This window comes from Lepidothrix coronata, unplaced genomic scaffold (assembly GCF_001604755.1).
Source record: "Lepidothrix coronata isolate B3197 unplaced genomic scaffold, Lepidothrix_coronata-1.0 Scaffold7, whole genome shotgun sequence".
In the NCBI taxonomy this organism is placed as follows: Eukaryota; Metazoa; Chordata; class Aves; order Passeriformes; family Pipridae; genus Lepidothrix; species Lepidothrix coronata.
The window spans coordinates 10,525,736-10,546,206 of record NW_016690187.1 but is presented as its reverse complement, the minus strand read 5'-3'; the positions used below and the strand labels follow the sequence as shown (position 1 = coordinate 10,546,206).

At 40.0% G+C, this 20,471-nt stretch overlaps 1 protein-coding gene and 1 long non-coding RNA gene across 16 annotated transcripts in view; one reads left to right on the top strand and one right to left on the bottom strand.

The window, feature by feature from the left end:
* The window catches only part of LOC108509309, a 9,901-nt gene extending 8,295 nt beyond the window's left edge, over positions 1-1,606 (bottom strand). Inside the window, exons 1-2 of one of the 2 annotated variants that reach the window (XR_001878603.1) lie at positions 1,506-1,566; positions 816-994 (exon numbers count right to left, since the gene is read on the bottom strand). This is a non-coding gene — a long non-coding RNA (uncharacterized LOC108509309). Of the gene's footprint in view, positions 1-815; positions 995-1,505 lie in introns of both variants that reach the window. The other variant, XR_001878604.1, reaches the window with a different exon arrangement.
* Positions 944-20,471, top strand: part of MYO3B (myosin IIIB) — a 201,276-nt gene continuing 181,748 nt past the window's right edge. For 9 of the 14 annotated variants that reach the window (XR_001878597.1, XR_001878602.1, XM_017838595.1 and 6 more), the window contains exons 1-5: positions 1,614-1,725; positions 2,131-2,249; positions 3,996-4,107; positions 7,521-7,586; positions 7,793-7,832. Coding sequence is in view for 10 of the 14 variants with exons in the window: in XM_017838595.1 (XP_017694084.1) it covers positions 7,580-7,586; positions 7,793-7,832 (47 nt within the window). In the remaining 4 variants the exon portion in view is untranslated. Of the gene's footprint in view, positions 1,031-1,613; positions 1,746-2,130; positions 2,250-3,995; positions 4,108-7,520; positions 7,587-7,792; positions 7,833-20,471 lie in introns of those variants that run through there. The other 5 variants (XM_017838649.1, XM_017838613.1, XM_017838582.1 and 2 more) reach the window with 4 other exon arrangements.

The following is a 20,471-nucleotide window of genomic DNA, read 5'->3' as shown; positions in this document are numbered from 1 at the left end:
ACTGCATGTAGATGTTATGTTTGCTTGAATCTAGGTGCTTCTTACATAACTTCATAAAAAAAAAGTATTGATGCTTTAGAACCCTATGCACAACCCTGTTAGACAAGCCTGTTAATGGTGATGTATGTCTATATTATTATTTGCTCTCTATGTTTGAATTTGTTGTTACAGTGTTTATATAATCCTGTGTACTATAGGGCCATTCACTTAAGAATTCGACTCGATTATACTTACGGGTCCCTTCCAACTCAGAATATTCTATGATTCTGTGATTTTACAATTGCAGACAACAAGAGAAAATAATGGCTTATGACGAAGACTTTGTATACTCCAGTGTACAAAAATTCAACAAAACAGTAGTGTGAAATGGAGCACTGCGCAGCAAAACTTCTGGAGACTGTTGTATCACCTCAAATTCTAATGCTGTCATGGGCTAAATTCTGAGAAAATGCTTAGGATTTACGTTTCCTGCTGACCATCTGAACCAAGGTTTGACATAGTTATTTTCAGTTTTGATAAAGGATTATCTTGATATAATTTACTATAATGTGGATGGTAGGCAAAAAAAGTGTGCCCATAGGATTACAAAGCACAGAGTTCACTAATCAAGAGAAAGGTAAAATAAATTACTGTACTTTGGTCATAATGATAACAATTCACTGTTAGAAACTTAACACTGGTAGATCAAAAGGTAAAGGTGGTGCTGAGTTTTGCAGAGAAAATGCCATTGCTCCTCAGTCTTTAAAGTTTGCATCTTAAATAATTACAAAAAGATCTATGGATAAAAAAAAATTTTAATTATAAGGATTACTTACAGACTACTGTTAAATATAGATAAGAACCAATGCTTTCATATTTGAAGTGGTACTGGATGCTGTGGAGTGAGTCACCCTCGCTAAGCTGATAAATACAGCAGTTGCTCTCTTTGTAACAGATTGTATGAGATGGGTACAGTTACAACCTCCATGGAAAAGCTGAGGGTGGTCCTGATGAGCTGGAAAAACGCAGAGAGATTGCTGCAGAAAACTGAGTGAGAAAGAGCCCCTGTGATGTGCTCACAAGGAAAAAAGCATGGGCATATTGAGCAAAGGAACAGCCTCCCCTTTTACTAAGATTTTTTTGTAAACAAAGAAAAGTGTCTAAGAGAAATAGCTACCTGAGTTTCTTCTCATCAGGCAACCACAACCAATCTGAAAAATGGTCATAACCAAGCTCAAATAAAGACTAATGGGTACAAAGGAGAAGTCCAGAGCTGGGACATCTCCTCCCCATTCACACCCAAAGGGGGAAGAAGTGCTTTATAAAATAATTTCCTTCACCGGGACCCCTTTCTCAGAGCACAGGTGGAGCTGCGCTCGCAATTCACTGTTCTCCACAACGAACTGAATGCACAGAGGCGACTGAGGCGTTTAGTCCCAGTGATGCTGCTAGCTATGCACATCTACGCATTGGTTTTATCTCTGTAAAAGCTCACTGAACATTACTCTTTCACGGTGTTAACCGACCTTTTCCGAACGCCCCCGGCCCTGCCCCCGGGCACCTCGCCCGGAGCCGCCGGGCCGCGCCCGCTCTGAGGGACCGGCGCGCGCCGCCTCACGGGACCGAGCGCCGCCCCGGCACAGCAGGGGCCGCCGCAGCTTCAGCGCTCGGCCCAGGGTGGGGGGGGCGAGCGGCCGGGGTCCCACTCCTCAGCTGTGCGGAGACAGAGGGAACACTGTCTCTGAGGTGTGCTCAGCTCCCGCCAGGTCTCTGGCCCTGCGGACCCGGCCCGCCGCCGGGTGGGATGGGGGTCGCGCCTCAAAACCGTGAGGGGCTTCGAAATGGCGCTCGCCATTTGCCTTGCAGCCGTCTGGCGCTCAGAGCCGGGCAGGGCTTGTCACCGCTCTGAGGGAGTCGGGGCTGGCAGGGCTTGTCGCTGGCGCCGGGAGCTTGCCGTAGCCCCAGCGAAGTCTGCTCTCAGCCCCGGGGATTGCGGCGGGGAGGGGAGGCGGCCTCTGCCCCGCTGAGGTGGGTCCTGGGCTGCCCGGGGCCGCTGGTGCAGCGCCATTACAAGCACTGCTGCTGAGGCCGTGCGGGTACCCAGCCTCCGCAGGGGGTGACCAGCTGTACCTGTTTTTCCAAAATCCATAGGTAAGCAATACTCAGGGTAAAAAATCTCCATGATTAAAAATGGCAGAAGATACTACAAGGCAAGAAGTAAGTGGGCGTGACACGGGATTCAGGCCCTGAATAACTGAAGAAAAGTCTCTGTAAGTTTCCCTAAATACCGAACTAGATCTGAATCTAGTGTACAATACTTCTTTAAGCGACCTTCTAGTAACTAGTGAACCATAATGTACATTGCGAATACTATAACACTTGATAAATGCCTTTAAGCAAATGTTGTGTCCTTCCTTCCTCGTACATAGAGGTATGCTATATTTGCAAAAGAAAGGAAAAGGTAGTGCTATCCATAGATGATACTACCCACAAATTGAGATGAGGCTAACTTAAAATGTCTTTCTAGTTATTTCTCTGAAGCAGTGCATCTATTTTTGTGAATACAAAATGGTTTTTAGTTTTCACTTTTAAAAGCTAGGTTTTCTCACTTCATTCTCCCCTTCAAAAGCAACACTGGAATTTCAGTTTCATTGCACTGAAAGCTAAGGATCAGTGTTTTGAGGTATTTTGAAATTATTAGGTGGGAAACTACGTTCTTGTACAGAAATTTCAGGTAGTATGATGTGCAGTAATAGTGGTCACTGTCAGCAAGTCAGATGCAGTTACTGAGTTCTTTTCTGGCAAAAGCAGTGACTTGGATGTATCTTAACCTACTGTGAAGTCTTGTAGAATGTGTTCTGAAAATACAAAGAGTTCATTTTCTAGACCTGTTTTATGCCCCCAAATTGAAGTCCAGCTCATTCTTAATGTGCAATTGCAAACTATAATGCAGTTAATTTTCTAACCTTGTATCCTTTAATCCTCAAGTGTTAATCCAAATTGGTGTTAATTATTGATATTGTAGCACAAAAAGTAAAAACAGAAGAGTTCACCCAAGTTTTATTCAAAAAATAAAAATGTGACTTGAACCAAGCAGAGCTATTTTTCTCTTGGGCTGAGATTTTCATATGGTAATCTGGCTAGAAGTCAAGGTGGATATGGATTTCTAAAAGCCATTTCACACCCTTTTAAAAATGAAAAGTCAGTTTAAGTGCAAATTGATTGTTTTAGATACAGGGAAAATATGAACTTCTGTGCTGGTATTTGCTGCTTCTTGGTGTTCCACAGTTAGGAGGCTTTAGGAAAATTATCTGCAGCACTACAGTTATGCACATAGGAGAGAGGGCCACACTCTGATTCCTTCCTTGGCATTATGTGCTGCCCTGTTGATGGATGTGCAGAGTAAGTGATTTATCCGGTACCATCCAAAATCCTTGATTAGAAGAAATATTGTACCTGTATTATTGACTTTCTTACTACAAGGAGGAGAGATTTAGTGAGCAGTGCAGTGGCTGTTTAGTTGCTTTAAGAACTGCCAGGACCAGTTTTGCAGTGTTTTTGCCAAATGCGTTCACAATAAAAAGTTCATTGGACAAAGACAACGATTCTTGCTGCGCTAATGCCTGGAGAGGCTCACTAACAAGGGACTCCTGAGTGCAGGCTTGTCTGGGGAAGAGACACATTTTGTGTCACGAAAACAGAAGTTACAGTCTTTACCAGCCTTCTGCCACTGAGGAAGTGGAAGAGAGGGGAGTAATGAATAAAGTGCTGATTCACTGTGCAGTGGTGTGAGAGTAATCAAAGAACATTCATATATAGGAAAGGGTTTTGAAGTCCTGAAAATTATCATAATGTTTTGCTTTTGTTCTTCTTAAGGATTTGGTTGGTGGGTTTTGTTGTTTGGAGTTTTTTTAACCTTGCCCTAGTTTTAAGTTGTCATCTGAATGCACTTTGTGAGATACGCTGTGTGTTTGTAGCTTCTCTTTCATTAGTTCTTACAAAGTTACCTTCCCTAGAAATGAATTCTAGTAATCCAAGGAAATACAAGAGAGGAGAGCCTATGGATCAACAACAGAAAAGGAGAAGGGGGAAAAAAGCCTCATACAAACCCTGAGCATAACTGGCAAGGTGAGCCTGAAACTTTTTACCAATCTACTTTATGGCTCAGCTTCAGTAACATAGAGACAGAGAACAGAAAGGCATCTTGGGCGTGATTGTTTTAGGGAAGTTGGGAGTGCTCTGCAGCTGCAGGAACAATCAACACTTCGTTCAGTAGGAATGTTTTTGTTGTTGTTACTGTTTAATTCCTTTTCATCAGTTTGAACAGAACTGTACTGCAGCAGAATAAGCAAGCTGCAATGTATCTGGCAATCATCCAGGACACAAGTTCAGAATGGGCATTTCTAGTAAAGACTCCTGCATTAGAAATGAAAATATGGAGCCATGTTCCTCACAGTGCTAACCTGAGAAATCAAACATGACTCATTTGCTGTAGTGGCTTATCTCTGTGCTGCTTGGTAAAGCCATGCAGCTCCTAAAATGGGGAGGGGAGATAGGAAGAAGGTAAAGGAGCTGCAGCAGGAAGTGCGCAGTGAAGGGGTTGGTTACCAAGGAGTTACAGTGTGCAGCTGAGGAAGGGACCTGGTCTTCTGTTTGTGGACAGTGGGTTGACTGCTCTGCAGGTAGAACTGGAGATGGATGAATGAAATGCATGAAACCAGTCTCCTGCTAGTGCCTTCCTGACTTGTCCTGCCTTTTGTTCATCTTTCACCTCTTTGCCCAGCCCTTGGTTTGGCAGCTGAATGCATGGTAAATAGTGAAGAAAGGGTGGTTTGTCTGGAGTGATGAGGTGTGGCTGGTCTGTGTGGTACTTCAGCAAGAGGAAATCCCGCAATGAACTTGATGCAGCATTAACAGAGCAAGACCTCATGATTAACGTGCCACATCAGAAATCCAAAAAATAATTTGAGAAACTGCTGTTGTTTAATTGTGCAAAATTGCTGCAGGGAACTTTTCCCTCTCTGGGGAAGAGAAGTTCTCTGAATAATACATTGTGTAAGGCTGTACATGCTTTCCTTGTCCCAAAGCTGAAGAGCTGGATGGCTGTGTCTGTAATGTTGCTGCTCTGGGATAAATGTCTGACCATGTAGGGCTGAGCTTTTCCATCTGAATGCTGCACAGTAGGCAAGAAGCTCTGCTGAACACAGCTGAGAATTGGCCTGTGGGAATGGCACATGACGAGGGGGGAGGGATTATGACATTTTTCATTCTTGGCTGCTGTTTTATAGGGAACAAGGCGTGTCAGTAGCTTCTTGCTGGCTGGTCCTCTTTTTCTCTACCCCTCATCTAGTTGTTTCTTCCTCAGACATGGACTGTACCCTGCTGTGAGGAGAGGGAGTACTGCTTGTATGTGGAAAAAGGAGACGTTTGCAGAACTGCATGTGCGAAAACAGTAGACTAAGCTAATTTTACAATATTTCTTATGAAATAGATGAAAATTCAGGAAAACTAATTAATCTCCTGGCATGGCATGCTATGAGTTAATAAAAGGAGTCACTTTTAGTAGTAAAACATGTAGGAGATTCAAATGTCTCAGAATAAGTGAAGAGTTAAATCTAGCCCACAGTATTTGCATCTTTCTCCTCTGCCCTTGTAGCCACTACTTTCTTGGTCAGAATATCAAGAGAAAGTATACGGGTGTGGAAGATGGATCTAAGTTTGCCTGCTTATCTCTGATGTCATTATGGTTGATGAGTCACTGGAGTCACTTTTCCTTCCCTTCTTCCTGTGTTGATGGTAACATATGGACTGTGGAGAGAGGTGTGTTCTGTGTGCTGTGCTGGTGAATGTGTTCAGCCCACTTGAAATAACGGCATAATTACTGCTGTCAGTCTATTCAGGCAGCTGTTCTGCATAGACACTGTATTTTTTGGGTTTGCATGGACCTGGCTCACTTTACGCACTTTCCATGATTCACAAGAAAATTCCATCTCCTTCAGTCTCATGTCACTACTGTGTCAGAAACAATAGGGAATCATTTACCTCTGCAATTCACAGAGCAATGCTTCCACTAACCCCTGGAGATTTCTGTGGTAAGCGGCTGGAAACAGCTGAAAGGGATATAATTTCTAGAGGGGTCAACTGTTCATGGCTGAAAGCTTCAACAATATATTAAGCTGGGCATTTTGGTGAAAAAAAACCAAAAGACCTGCTTGTATTTAATCTGAGCTGAATTATTATTCCTACATTGTGTTCAATGACTGAAAATAGTGTATTAAATAGCAAGGTCAACTCTGTAAAGCAGAGAGCACCTCAGTTAATAAATAAACACTGTTTGCCTTGTAGTTATCTGGAACTAATATTAATCCTAGTATTTCAGAAACTAATTGTGCATATTCCTTTGTGTCTGATTGTGAGAACCAGCCACTTCACTGCTCGAGATTCAAACCTGGAGTTGAGAATAAGGTTTAAGACAAAAAGGTGAATTCCAAGTAGGGGAAGGTACTTGAGTGGAGTATGGAAGTTAAGGCTCTCGGTCCCAGTTTCACAGAGGCATCATGCAGACAAAGAGTTTCTGATATGTACTTTTCCTGAGTGATGGTCCCCTTCAGGCTCCATATGCTGGTCCTACTTTCTCATTGTTGTGAATGTCAGTGTAAATGTCCGATTTCTATGTGGATATTCACATTTGAATACTTAAGATGAGTCCTGTGTCTCCCACTCCTAAAATCAGGAACCCAGCGTCTAAATGGAGCACTGTGAAGTGACTGAACTGATAAAGTGATTTTCTGAATGCTGTCCTAATCATTAGTGTCTCCTGCGTGGCATTGCAAGTAATAATAAGAAATCTGCAGAACAGAATACAGAGGAACTAGAAAATTCTCTCTTGAGAGGAAAAATTGATGTCAGTTTCCCCTTTCATCCTGGCAAGGTTTCTTACGTTCGTTGGTACTTTCTAATTGCTATCAGCAGTATCAAAGACACAAAGCTATGTAAAAGTAGTTCCAGCCTTTGCCCAGATATCCATGGATTTCACTCCTGCTGTGCTGTGCCATATTCAAAGTTAATTGGATGACCCAATTTTCAACCTGAAATACAGTATGAACTTAGATACTGTATCAGTGCAATTATAAGTTGCTTGAAGAGCACATCTACAGTGTTGGGCATAAAAATCTGGAGGCCAAAACAGAGTGTTGGAAGCACATAAGCAGTTAATGACTGAAAAGAGAGTTGACCAGTGGAATGGGAATGTATACAAGAACCATACGTTAAAAGCCAGATATTTCCATTTTACTGAAATTGTACATTGTAAAAGACTGGTATGAAGGCAGTTTAAGGGACCGTGTTCATCATTTTCCTGCATTGCAATAAAGCATCATCCTTCTTTCTATATGCCATTTAGTGTTCAAAATAGATTGATTCAGCTAAGTTCTCTTTACAAACTAAATCAGACTGTAAGCTTTGAATTTCTGTTTCATTCATCATGTGCTTTTGAGGCCTCCTCATGTTCTTGTTAATAATTCAGCATTTACCTATTCTAGGTTTATTGCTCAGAGAGACAGTACCTTTTGCTGAGCTGAGCATATGGCTAACAGGAGCTATGTCAGGTAAGGAATGCAACCTTTAATTTTTCTCCTTGTCTTTTGTTGTTAGTCAGCTTTGGAATAGAACTGTAATGCAGTCAGTCGGGTTTGTATATGTCAACAACTGTTACCTTGGGTAGCCTTTTACTTTGAAATAGCTGGAGAAATGCCAGAGATCTCAAGTGTCTTGAAGACTGTCAAGCTTTTGCTTTTTCTGTTTGTTGTTTCAGCAGCTGAGAACACAGCAAGTCCTGAATCAAACTGGATTAGGTAAGAAAGAGTTTTTAAATGTTGCCATTTATGGCACCCTGGAGAAAAAACAAATGTGGTTTTCTGACTCCCTTCCTGCAAAATAGACAAGTCCTTATCTCATTCTGCTAACATGTCATAATTGTCTTACAGATGGTCAGCTAGTAGCTGGGAACTGTTGCTCTGCTTGGAGCTGTATTTCTTAACCTTTTTATTTTTTTCTTTTTCAAGTAATGAAATTAAGCTATTGAGCTAGGCAAAGTAGCTGACTCCTGATTTCATCTTAATGCCAAGAATACTGTGAAAGAAAGTTACTGAGAACATGTAATTAAAAATAACAATTACTGACTGTTGTTATTTTGCAGTGGGGCCTTCATACATTTGTAACAGCGCAGCTGTATTTGACAGGTGTTAATTCCATTCATGGACATTGCCTAAGGGTTGAACTGCCCTGCTGATTGTGGGCTTGTTCAGCCATTTCTCCTTCTACTGCGGTGCAGGAACTACTGGTTAGAGAGTGACTTTTGAACTGAGCGGTACGTGGCATGATGAAATACAAATCCCTGTGACTGGTAAAATTCTTAGGTATATTTTTTAGTCTCATTTTAGTCTCATTTTCAGTCTCGTTTCAGAAAGAAAATTTGGTGCTTGGTTTCTACAGGCCTTACTTGTTGGCTTCTTTCAAAAGAGTGATTGTTATAAAGCATACCTTAAAAGCTGTTAGTCTCGAGTTACGAGTTTGTAGTCTCGATGGTTATGATGTGATGCAGTGCCTACAGTATTGGAGGAGGAATAAGCTTTTACAACCTTCATGCTATAAGAAAGAATGGATTGTGAGGAGTGCAGCCTGTACTGCTTTCATTATAACTCCTGTCTGAAGAATTGACTCATGGTATACTTTTTCCTCCTTGGGTTCTTTGCCAAAAAAATAAAATGGTAGCTCTCTTTCTCGTCAGGATTCATGGCTCTGTCAGTGTCAACCTATTGTGAAATGGAACCTGGGGATTTCATTATCCAAAATTCTAAAAAGAAAAATCAGTTCACTGAAAATATTAATACTGTAGGTAACAGGTTCCAGCTAAGGATCTACATATTGTAAGTGTTAGCTCTTTAAAAAACCCCAGAAGTTCTTGCAGGAGTTCTTATGTGTATGCGTGTGTAGTAACAAGAGTAGCTCTTTTTAAGTCATTGTGATAATGGAGCTAATGACAAGACAGTTGGCACTGTCGCGCTAAGGTGATCTTCACCCTTGCAAGACAAAATATAGTTAGATTGGCACATTTTTTGCAGAGATACGCAGTTATCCTTGTGTATAAAAGATTTGACTCCTATTAGCCAGCAGATGCCCGTGTCCTTGACAAAGCTGTCTTTGCAAGATAGATATAGCTATAGAATGCACATTGATCTGTTCTATATGCCACAGTTTCTTCTCCAAAATGCGTTGTGACTTGAAAATATATAAATGTTTTGGGACTAGGTGGAAGATCTTGTGGAGTGTTGTGGTACCTACTCTGGTAAGGCTGCCCTAAGCCCCAAGTATATCAGTTTATCATAATACCAAGTCAACCTCTATTCTGTCCTTGATGCAGTTCCAGCTCCACAATGGAGGCTGTACTGAACTCATAGGTATGCAATTGTGCCTTATCTTTGCTGCCTTCCCAACCTTTCCACTTTCTTGGACTCAGGTGTGCAAGTCTCAAATAGAGCTTTTTAACTGCAGTCCTGCATCTTGTTCCAGGGGTTCTGTTTTCTACCTATGGCTTTCAGGAGAGAGAAGTTTTTTGCAGAACAGTTTTTTAGCAGGCCTCTGTGTCAGTAATATAAAGAATACTGTAAATGTTTTGGTAAAGACTTTATAATATTCTACAGTGCAGGAGGTATCCTGCAAAGGAAGAGGGTACTTTTTTTTACTGTGGGCTGCTTAAGTATAGCTGTAAGGTGGACGCTTAATAGAGATTTGAGATTCATGTGGAAACGGTGTGCTGTATATAAAAATAGGCTGGGCTCTTATTTAGGTATCAGAAGGTAGAGGCATCTCTGGCACTTTTTTGTGGATAATAAAGGAAAATATAGAAATATTTAGGGAACATTTGTTCCTGGCATTGAAATCTGAAACAACAGAGTGCTGCTTAAAACAGTTTGAAAGAGCGCTGTCTCTGGTCTTTATGATTTCCTGGGTAGGCGTAGAACTAGAAGAGTTATGCTGATCCCAAAAGGAACCTTGTCTTTACATTTGACTACTGCTTGGAAAAAAGCAAAATCCCATCCATTGTTTCATAAATATTTTCCTGCACAAGCAGAATTTTACTGAACTCTGCCTGGTGGAGAGTTTCCTGATTCATGACAGTGTTCTCTGCTACTTCTACCCTCAGCTTAGGCATTGTGCAAATGTCACAGAAAGAGGGAAATGGTTAATGATAGTCCAGCTGTAAGAATAATTTGTTCTGTTATTCTTTGGTGACCAATGGTGTTGACAGTTCTCATCTCTTCCGTGGTCTTCCTATTTCTGCTATCCTCTGTTGTCCAGCTTAGCATGAACTGAAGAGGAGAAGGGTGGTTAATTTGGGCCTGAAAGACAGGCAGGACAGGAGGTTTCAGTAACTCTTCTCTCTTGCAGATCTTTCCTTACGATAAACAGAGAGAAAATGGAAATGGAGAATAGCTTAGTGTGGTACAGTGATTTTCAGAGAAAAGGTTACCTGTAGGATTAAGAAGGCCTGAGGGTCAGTCCTCTGAACATACCAAGACTCTGGCAGGTGGTAGAAAATTATTTGCTTGCAAATGATTAGCAACTCACCACATGTTTTGCAGGATCTGTCACCTTACTGAGGCATTTGTTTTAAAAACCATTTTAAACAGCTGTTCTTCAGCACAGGTGATTTTTTTATTTAGAAAATGGAGAAATTATTGGAAAGTTCCCTGTTATTGCATACTTTTTAATACTGTAGAATTAGCCAGCAAAACCTGGAGGTAGAGGGAGAGCAGAAGCTGTTCCCTTAAGGTTTCTTCAGGTTTCTGATCTCTGAATATGTTAGCTGGACATTCTGGATGTAACCAGTGTTCACTGACCTCCTCTCTGCCACGGGACAATGCTGTTATGTTGCGGTACATCCATAGAGCTTGTCACTGAGCTATTTGTTACACCATTCTGTTTGCTCTACCGAATTGCTGTAAAATGTGTCCTGAAAAAGAAATAAATTAAAAGCCTTATTTCTGATATTGAAAGAATGCAATATTGCTGTTGATAGTTTTCCTGGATGTATGGGGAATAAACTCAGTCTGAGTGCGTGAAGTAGGAGGCTTTGTAAAAGATGTAGAGTGGGATGGCAGTTTTCATGTCTCCTTGTTTATTTTTTACACTGTATTTTAGATCTACTGGAGGGATGAATGATAGATGTGATTAATTCCACCTCACTTGAAAGAAGAGGGCATGTTTGGTGCACATCATGTTGTCTTCACTTGTTCTCTCATCGTTTCTGTGAATAGTAACATGGATGATCTTTAAAATTTGTGTGTAGCCTGTGAAATGGATACAAAGACCTGTCAGACTACCTTTTCTAATACATTTTCTTCTGAGGAAACAAACCTAACATAAATGTCACTTGCAGTATGAGCAACTGCAGCAGGTGGAGCATTGAATTAATGGTTCTGAGAGGCAAGCCAGGAGAGATTATGAGATAAATACAGTAGATATGGTACATAATTCAACATTTTTTTCGTGATTAAAAATGAACTCAAGGAAAAATAGTGCATCTTCAAAAAGTTAGAGTACTTGAACATGGCTTATCTTTTGTGCTTTTTGAAAAGTCTTAAAAAATCATTTAAATTATATTTATAGGGAAAATCCCCCATTAGTTTAATTAGAAGGATCTTTTTCAGCTCTTGGTCTTACATTCTTTTGTAATGCACATTTTGAATGTGCTGAAAGGTAAGGAATTTGCTTATAAGATATACTTGGTATGATGCCTCACGTTTCGTGGCAAGGCAGTGTTTCAGTGAAAAATTATTATAAAACTAAACTGATTGCTGTATTGAAAACTATATATATATATTCATCAAATGCAGAGAAAGGACTAGTGTTAGAGTAAGTGACTCGAGTTTAACATCTGATAATACATAGGAAGGTGATGTGAGTGCAGCTCTCTTTCAGGTGTTTGTTTCATAGTTACGGAAGAAATTTATATGCTGGCAGAAGGTTTGGAGGCTCCGCAGAAGTCAGCTAACAATAAACTAAAGGAATATGTTGGGGACTCATGTTAGTAGGCTAAGTTGCTTTTCACTAGTGATAGTTTGACCTCTTTCCAGTTTCAAGAGTGAAGGACTATGACAACTGGCTATTAATATATGTTGTAATACAGAGAAACCAGCTGGTTTAATAGCTGGGGAAAAGGTGGTGGTATGGTGATTTCTGATGGCTTAAGGTTGTGCACCTGAGAGCTTCACAGGATTCAGAGGCACTGCTGAGAAAATGTTTCACATTCCCTCATAGCAGCGAACTGGCTGCTGTGAAATGAACACCTTTGTTTTGACCAATCCGCTAAAAGGCCTTTGGAATAGAAAATTCATCCACTGTCTGAGCTGGAAGGTGAGTGCTCTTTGTAACAGACTAAAAGACTGGGAATGAAGCGTGTACAAGAAACACCAAAGAATGCAATTTAGAGTACTTGTTAAATCAGATAATGTGCTTTCAGCTGTAAACAGTTGTGGTGATGAACACACACCCCACTTCCCCCTTCATAAATTAGGGTGGTCTTTCCAGGTGTAAAAGTCTGTGTCCAGGGGCACATTCTTTGCAATCTGATTAGCTCCACAAGAACTAAAAGGGAGGAAACATCATTTTGGCCTTCAGGGTATACTGTGGACAAGAGGGCTGCAGTGGTGCCACTTCCTCAAGGTATGATTTTTGGTAGAGCTATCTTAAGGTTTCTTTATATTTGCCCCCACATGCTACAGTCATTCCTCCTGATTCCTAGCAAGGTATTCCTGAAGTGCAAAATCATGAGGTGGCTGTAGCTGCCGAATATTAGTTCCAGTTTTCAGAGAGTTCTCTGGAGAAAATTAATCTTTCTCTTATGATTGGCAGTATCAGTTCGGTCTGATATCTGATTAACTTGCTGCTAATGCATGCTCAAACCTGAGTACTGCAGCAGTTTCTGTTCTACTCTTAGGTGCATTTTACCATGAGCTGAATGGATAAAGGGAATGTTAGCCACATGGGGAGGAAGGACTATAAGCAGCTGCTCAGGGAGCAGTGACAGAAGCTCTGGTAACAAGCACGTGAGGCAGGAAAAAGGTAGTATAATCTTAAACGAAAGTGAAACTGGAAACCCCCTGGGACTGAGAGCCAGCAGTCAGCACTGCACAGTAAAGCAGTGCGAGGCTTGTAAATGAGGTGTTTGAAAGTCAGGAAGCTGGCAGTAGAGGACCTTCAGGACCTGCTGAAGCAGCTGGAGCCAGCAATCAACACCGCAGTGCTTCGAGGGTCAATAAATTATTTTTTTTGTTTTTACTTGTTGGGGCTCTGGAGGTGGTGTTTGCCTTAATTACTGTTGTCACTCAAAGGCACAGAAGGAAGGAATTCGCTGCACACAAGTGTTTCTAGAGCTGTAAAAAGTCATGCTATACTGCTGAAACAGGTCTATTTCTATCTTCCACACTCTTCCCCACCCACTCCAGTAGCAAGCTCTTACAGTAAGGTACCATTCCTGGAGCTTTCACCTTTCTCTTTCTTTTCATCACCCACTTGGTTACTGTCTCCATGTTCACAGTCTTTCATAAGAGGGACCATGAGCATTGTGGTGTTGTCATGTGTTCCCACAGTTACCCACAGGCTCATTGTACTTTTAAAGAGGGTTGGAGAATAAGTTCAGTGTTTTCCTCTAAAAATTCTGCTCTTTTGTCATGCTTTCTTCTCTATTCTGAATGCAGTCAGTTACAGATACATAATCTGCCTGTCCTAAATTAAATAATTAAGGGTCAGAAAATTAATGGAAAAATGACATAGTTATGTTTCTGTCTGTATATCATTGTGGCAGCACTCCATGCACTACTTGAAGTCACACCAGTGTCATAGTCACAAGACGTTGCATGAATTGCTGCTGCTGGGACTATTTTTTCTGAGGAATGTCACGAACATAATGCTACTACTAAGAGAAATCTATTATACTCAATTTTTAATAGTTGTCAGGTAACCTACGGTGTAGTTTTCATTCTTTATTTAATCTGATTTTTCTGAGTCTTAACAGTGGTACATCCGGAAAGATGGAGAAAGCTTTGTAGTAGTGTGAAGTTCTAATGGTGAAAATTTCTGTAAATTTTGGATGGTGCAAGTATATAAACCTTATTTGTCTGCCTGAAATATGGAGTCACCTTTCGAAGTAAATTTGAAATATCTCCTGTACTCTTGTACAGGAAAGGGAAATTATTAGGATTGGTTCAGGAGACATTCGGAATTGAAGGAAAGATCTTTTCTGTTCAGTAAAGGTCCTTTACTGAACAGAAGTGAAAAGGCTATATTCCTCCTTATTAAAGTCTTGATGACAAATGAGTATGAATATTTCATTAGCCGGAAGAATACTTTGTTATTGTTCAGACTTAGTCTTATGCTTTCATGAACTCCAGAGACAACAAATACAAATCAGAATAATTTTATAATTTACGGCAAAGACTAATTTTGTTAAACAATACATAGTAAATTGCCAGAATTTTGCAGGAGCTGTTTATTTAATAGAAGGAAGAAAATAATTAAATTTGAAAATAGTTTCTGGGAGAGAGGAATTTCAAAAGCAGGCCCTGAAACCAGGTTCTGCTTTTCAGTGTGGGGTTTTGTGTAATTAAATATTGGTTGTCTTAGTAATTACTAAACTGAGAACAGGATGTCCTTATGGCCTCAAATGCTTGTTTATTCTCTGTGAAGAAAGAAAAGAAAAAAAAAAAGAAAATACAAAAAGGAGTTTGCTTACCTGAAAATGTTTGCTTTGCAAGTTCCACACCACATTGCTTTTGATTTCAATGTACATTTTCTATATAAACAGTATCTAATGTAAGATATAGACTTTAAAGTTTAGTCTAAGAGTCTGTGAACCCCGACAGTTATTACCAGGCAATGCTGTAGCATACAAACCTTCAATTGTCTTCCTTTAAGAAGGTGAAAATAGTGACCATGAGAAAAATTTATCTGGCTCATGTGTTAATAGGGCTGTTCGATCTCACTGCTTTTGTTTCTTGATATGCACTCAAGGGTCTGTAGATCTGTAGATCTCACTACTCTTTGGTTTGATAAATGTGCAAGTTTTTGCATAATCTGAGGGAGGCTGGCCAAAAAAAAGGCTTGGGTAAAGTACCAGTAAGGACTGCAACGAGGACTGGGCTTCCCTGTGAGGGCAGGTGAGCCGGGAGCCACGGTGCCAGCGAGGCAGCAAGGCCACTCAAGACAGGAGTCATTCTGGCGTGGATGACTTCAGTTGCTGACACAATCTAATTGCCTTGTCAAGGATTAATTCTGGATGTTGCAGTACTTTCCTTAAGATCTTTATCAGGGACCTATTTAACTATTAAACTTGCATGATTGTCTCTTCATCTTTTGACAGCTGCATTTTTAAAGTGTTTTCTTTATACATGTAGTGAAACTCAAACCTCTAAAGGGTTTCATTTTTACATAGAGCACCATATAGCTTCTGATTTTGTGACATTGCAGTGCACTTCCTGTGCTGTACTTCCTTTCTACATCAGATTTAGCAAATACATCAACTGCTTCAGAATCTGACTGAAGAGAGATTTTTTTTCTTCCTTTTTCAGTAAAAATCAATAGTTGAAAGTACAGAATGAACTTTGGGTTACAACTCCTCATTTTTTCTCCTTCTTTTTTCTTCTTGGTGTCCGGGAAGCCTGTGAATACTTTCTACATCACTGTAGGTTTGAGGTCCGTGAAAGAGAGAGTTATTGCTTAGAGAACAAGTCCAGCAGAACATGGCTTTCACTAACGTGTCTCTGTAAGATGAGTTGTTTTTTTTCCTCTGGAAGCTAAGATACATGAATTTGCGCTTTGAAACCATTTGTTGTACTCTGTGACCTCTCTCTGGATGAGCTTCCTCAGCTGTGATGAGAGGAAGCATTGTGCATAGTCTGTAATGTTATTTCCTAGTGTTTGCAATAGTACCTTTGCTTCCAAACTCATGAGCCTAGTGTTTGCCCTGTGTTCTAGACTGAATTAGGCAAGGGATCTATAGTCTTACCTTGGCAATGCTTTGTTACAGCATCCTTCAAAAATAAGATAGATACTGGTTTAGTATGCAAACTGCAGCAATGTTCATTATTGTCACACACAGCTTCTGTTAGAAAGCCCAGTTAAATGAGACATGTCTTGATCCCATTTATGCGTCTGCTTTTAAAGGATGGTTGTTGGCTTACAACATAACAAATTATGAAAAACTAAATGTTAACGTTTAGAGAGGATGTTTTTCTGAGGTTTGACCATTTTCCAGCTAATGTTATGCTTCCCAGTAGACTAACAGGTTGTGAAAAGTTGGGCAAAATATGAATAAAAAAGTGTGTTACAGGGCAGGTGAGACTCTTCACAGGAGCAGTCAGCCTCTCCAGAAGGTGGAAAGCAGTAGTTTGATGGAGAAACAGGTTACTTCCTTCTTAGAGAAATGACTAGTAGTTTGTGTTTTAGGGGTTCAGACAAAGGTGAATTGCTTGAGAGATAGGGATGGATTATGAAGCAAAAATGGTTGCCAGAGTAGGATTCCCTTCTGAGGTGTATATGAGCTGAAAAAGAACTGTGAGTTTATTAGAAAGGAAGACCTTTCAATGCTGATCTGAATCTAGATGGATGTAGACTTGTATTTTTTTTTTTAAATTCTGTTCTCTTTTGATTTCACAAACCTTGGTAAACTGCATTATCGTGATCTTATTGTGGATGCAGTAAATGAATCCTTTTATTAGCCATTTATGTTGATCTGGTTTAGGTGAGGAATGATATCAATACAGACAACTAACTTGAAGGAATTTGTGCCCATAGTCTCTTGCAATCCATAGATAGTACTGAACTACTTTTAGGCAGCCAGTAGTCCAAAATATTTCTTAGAGGCTCTAAAGATAGTGGAGTTGCACAGGTCAATACACAAGCCAGTAACTCAATGTCTGAGAAGGAGAGATATTTCCATTGCTGAAATGGAAATCTCTCTGGAATGCTAGTGAGAAGCCCAGGGATTGCAAAGGAATATGAGTGAAGGATGTTATCACACGTTTTACAAATTGGGAAACCAGAGTTAGAGAAAAGTGAGATAATTTTTCTGGGGTAGACACAAAAATATTCTGTCTTGATACCTTAGCCTATTCCTATACTATTTCAGGATCAGGTTTCTTCCATCTCCTGTTAGTTGCTTCCCATATGGTGGTTGCCTTCACTAATGTAAAAGTTGAACAGACTGTTAGGTCAGCATGCCTCTGAGATAACATCCCATTTTAGAATTAGTTCAGTTTTCATTAGTGAATTAACTGAACATTTAAATATTTATGACTATCTCGGATGTCTACTACAACAAAAAATAAATAATTCATTATAGAAAATTACCTCTGTACAATTGATACCAGACGGATATAAATCAGATATGGCAATTTCCAAAGAAGCAGTACAATATCTTGTTTTTGTTGGAAGACCCTCAAGTGAGTATATTTTTGAGTCAACCATTGCTTTTCTGAGCTGGGTAACAAACCTTCTGTTGTGTGAGTAGTAGTGATGGGAGAAAGTCTGTTTACAGAAATATGTGTATAGTAAAAGTATATCAACACTTGGGACAATTCTGGGAATCTGTGTACAGTATATAATTTCTGTTTCATATTGGGAAGTTTTTTGTGTAAATCTGTCAGACTGCAAGCATCACTTTGTATGGGGTTGTATTTGCCTTATCTGTTATACTTCCATTTTTTGAGATAGGTTGAAATAAACTTTACACCTTCCAAAAGCTAACAAAGAGGAAAAATTTAATTGTGATGACTGAGTGGCATTAAATAAAGGATTGAATACTCAGCGTGACAAGCCAATTATCAAACTTTAAACTTAAACTGGGAGGCTAGACTTCAGTGGGAAGTTTTGATCACATAGTGTGTTTGAAGAGGAGTGACCTAACAAGGCAGGCCAGAAGATTAAAGGAGAGGGATTCATATCAGCCATTTTGAAAGAAAATCAGCATCTGTTTTCACAAAAAGGATGCATTCTCCAGAGATCAGGAGGAGTGACTTAGAAAAGAAGAGGAAATGTGTTTCAGGGTAAATGGCACAAGCTTGAAAGAAGAGACGAGGGGACTTCTGGTTATAGTCAGTTAGAAGGTGAAAGTGTTTGAGATGTCAGGAAGCTGAGACAATGAAGTCAAAACAAGATGTCTGTTGGTTTGACTGTTTATTTATGTTCCTTGTAATAGGTGAAGTAAAGGGGTTTTCAGAAACCCTGTTAAGTCTGTGCATATATCTATTTCACCTCATACATATCTTTAAAAATGGCCTTGTGGAGTTGAGAGCATTTCAAGGCACTGGAGGGCAGGCTGTCAGCAAACCTCTGTGTCTGGCTGAGCTAGTCCACAAAGTCACATGTCTGACAAGAGAAACTGAAATGCATGTACTCTGAGCTTCCAGGGACACTTACAGACAGCAAACCAGGGGGCTGCCTCTGCGCTGTTATCTTGGGACAGCTCATGAGGCTTCTGTGAGGGCTCTTGCAATGGAACAGTGCTGTAATGTTTAGAGTTGTAGCTTAGGATGTCTGTGTAGGAGACACATTTCAGTGCAGGATATTACTGTTGAAAGGTACTAGTTTGTCCAGTTTGTAAACAGAGAACCTAAAGCCTATATAAAATATGATTTCTGCAGTACAGGAAGTGAATTATAGTCAAGACTGTCCCTTGAGTTCTCCAAACTCCTAGGATTGTATTCGAAATGCAGCCTCTATTTATAATGCTGTCAAGTAAAAGGAGCATCCTAGTTACACCACATCATTCATACCATATAAAAATAGCTTTCTTGAGTGGATAATGCCAGTTTCTGTTTTGCTCATCGTGCTTTTATTCTGCTTCAGACTTCGCTCTTTTAGCAGGTACTCTCTGTTTAAACAGAGTTAGGATCTCAGGCTATTTGCAGAGGGTATCCTTACTGAAGAGAAATGACCCATTGCCGTATGAAGTGATAGAACATAATGGCTGAAGGTACAGCGTTGTTAAAAGTGTGATGCAAACATAGCGCAGTAGATCCTTTCATATTGTCTGTACAATCTGATTTACTTTTACTTTACCTTAGCTGATATCTCAGTGCTGCTTGTGGTGACATACAACTGTATTATCTATTCTCTCTTTCTGTTTTTTCAAAATGTTTCCTCTTTCAGATTTTGAAAGCCCACAGTATTGAACACAGAGCTGTTGCATAAAGTGAATAATATGTATAAAAGAAAACTAAATAGTTGCTAATGAACTGCTAAAGGCTGGTTGTTCTAGGTCACAGTAACTCTACTCAGTGCATGATACAGCATTCTTACCTGTCATATTTTCTCTTTGTGAATTAAGTTCAGGCATTCTCTTAAGTTTCTTCAGGACTGCAGCAGCCCAAAAGTTAATCTGGGGAAAAAGGCCAGTTTGGTACTTTATTCTGTGTTTAAATTCTATTGTGAAAGTTCATGGGCAATTTTGTTGTTGTTATTAAATTGTTCTCTCTTCAAGATCACGGCTCTTGGAGGTGTTAACCTCCTTCAAATCCCCTGAATCAGTAGGAGTTGCAATTGATTAGTGCTTCTCAGTGTGAAGTATCTGGCAGGAGCGAGCTCTGACAATTTCTGCTCTTGTCCATATTGGCATCTACTTTTCTCCTGGGGTGCTAGTACCTTTTCACTTAATAGGATAGCTGAGTATTTTGGTGATGTGTTTTTGTAATAGTAGACATCAGGCCTAAATGTCAATTGTGTAGACTTTCAGGCATCTTCCCTTGTGTGACAAAGACAAATCAGATCTTTCTTATTGAAGACCGTATATCAGAATGTGTAGTAAAGTGGACCAAGGTCTAAATTAGTCTTCGAAATTAGCCGCACTTTTTACGGAGAGAATCAGAGTGCTGCAGGAATATTGTTTGCTATTCAAGTCACAATATACAAATGCACAAGGCAAGAAGATAAGAAAAGGTCCATCAGTGGTTATATCAGTTTGCTAACACATTGATCTTTCTGCTTTCCTTAAATATTAACAAATGGTAAGATCTGTTTGGGGTTCAGATCAGCAAAAAAACGAAGTTGGTTTTGTTTTTTGTTACTCCCTGTATGTTAAGGGGTTATTAGATAACATACACAGGTATAACAGCTCTGAGCAGCTTCTGTATATATCATTATCTGTCTTTTCTACCAATGTGTACCCCCAAAACCCTAACTCACTATGAGCAGCAGTGGATATTGGCATTGTCCTGCAACCCTTTGTCAGTCTTTTTGGCTGGGAAGATGTCAAGCCAATTGCTCGTGGATTTGCCTTGGTCTTTGTTACAGAGCTCAACTTAGATGGCTATAGGCCCAGATAGTGTAACCCAAATAATACATTTATAATTTATTAAACTTAATTCTTTAAAGGTTCTTTTGATAACTGCTCCATGAAGATAGCTACTGAAGGAAGTTTAAAATTAATGGATTCT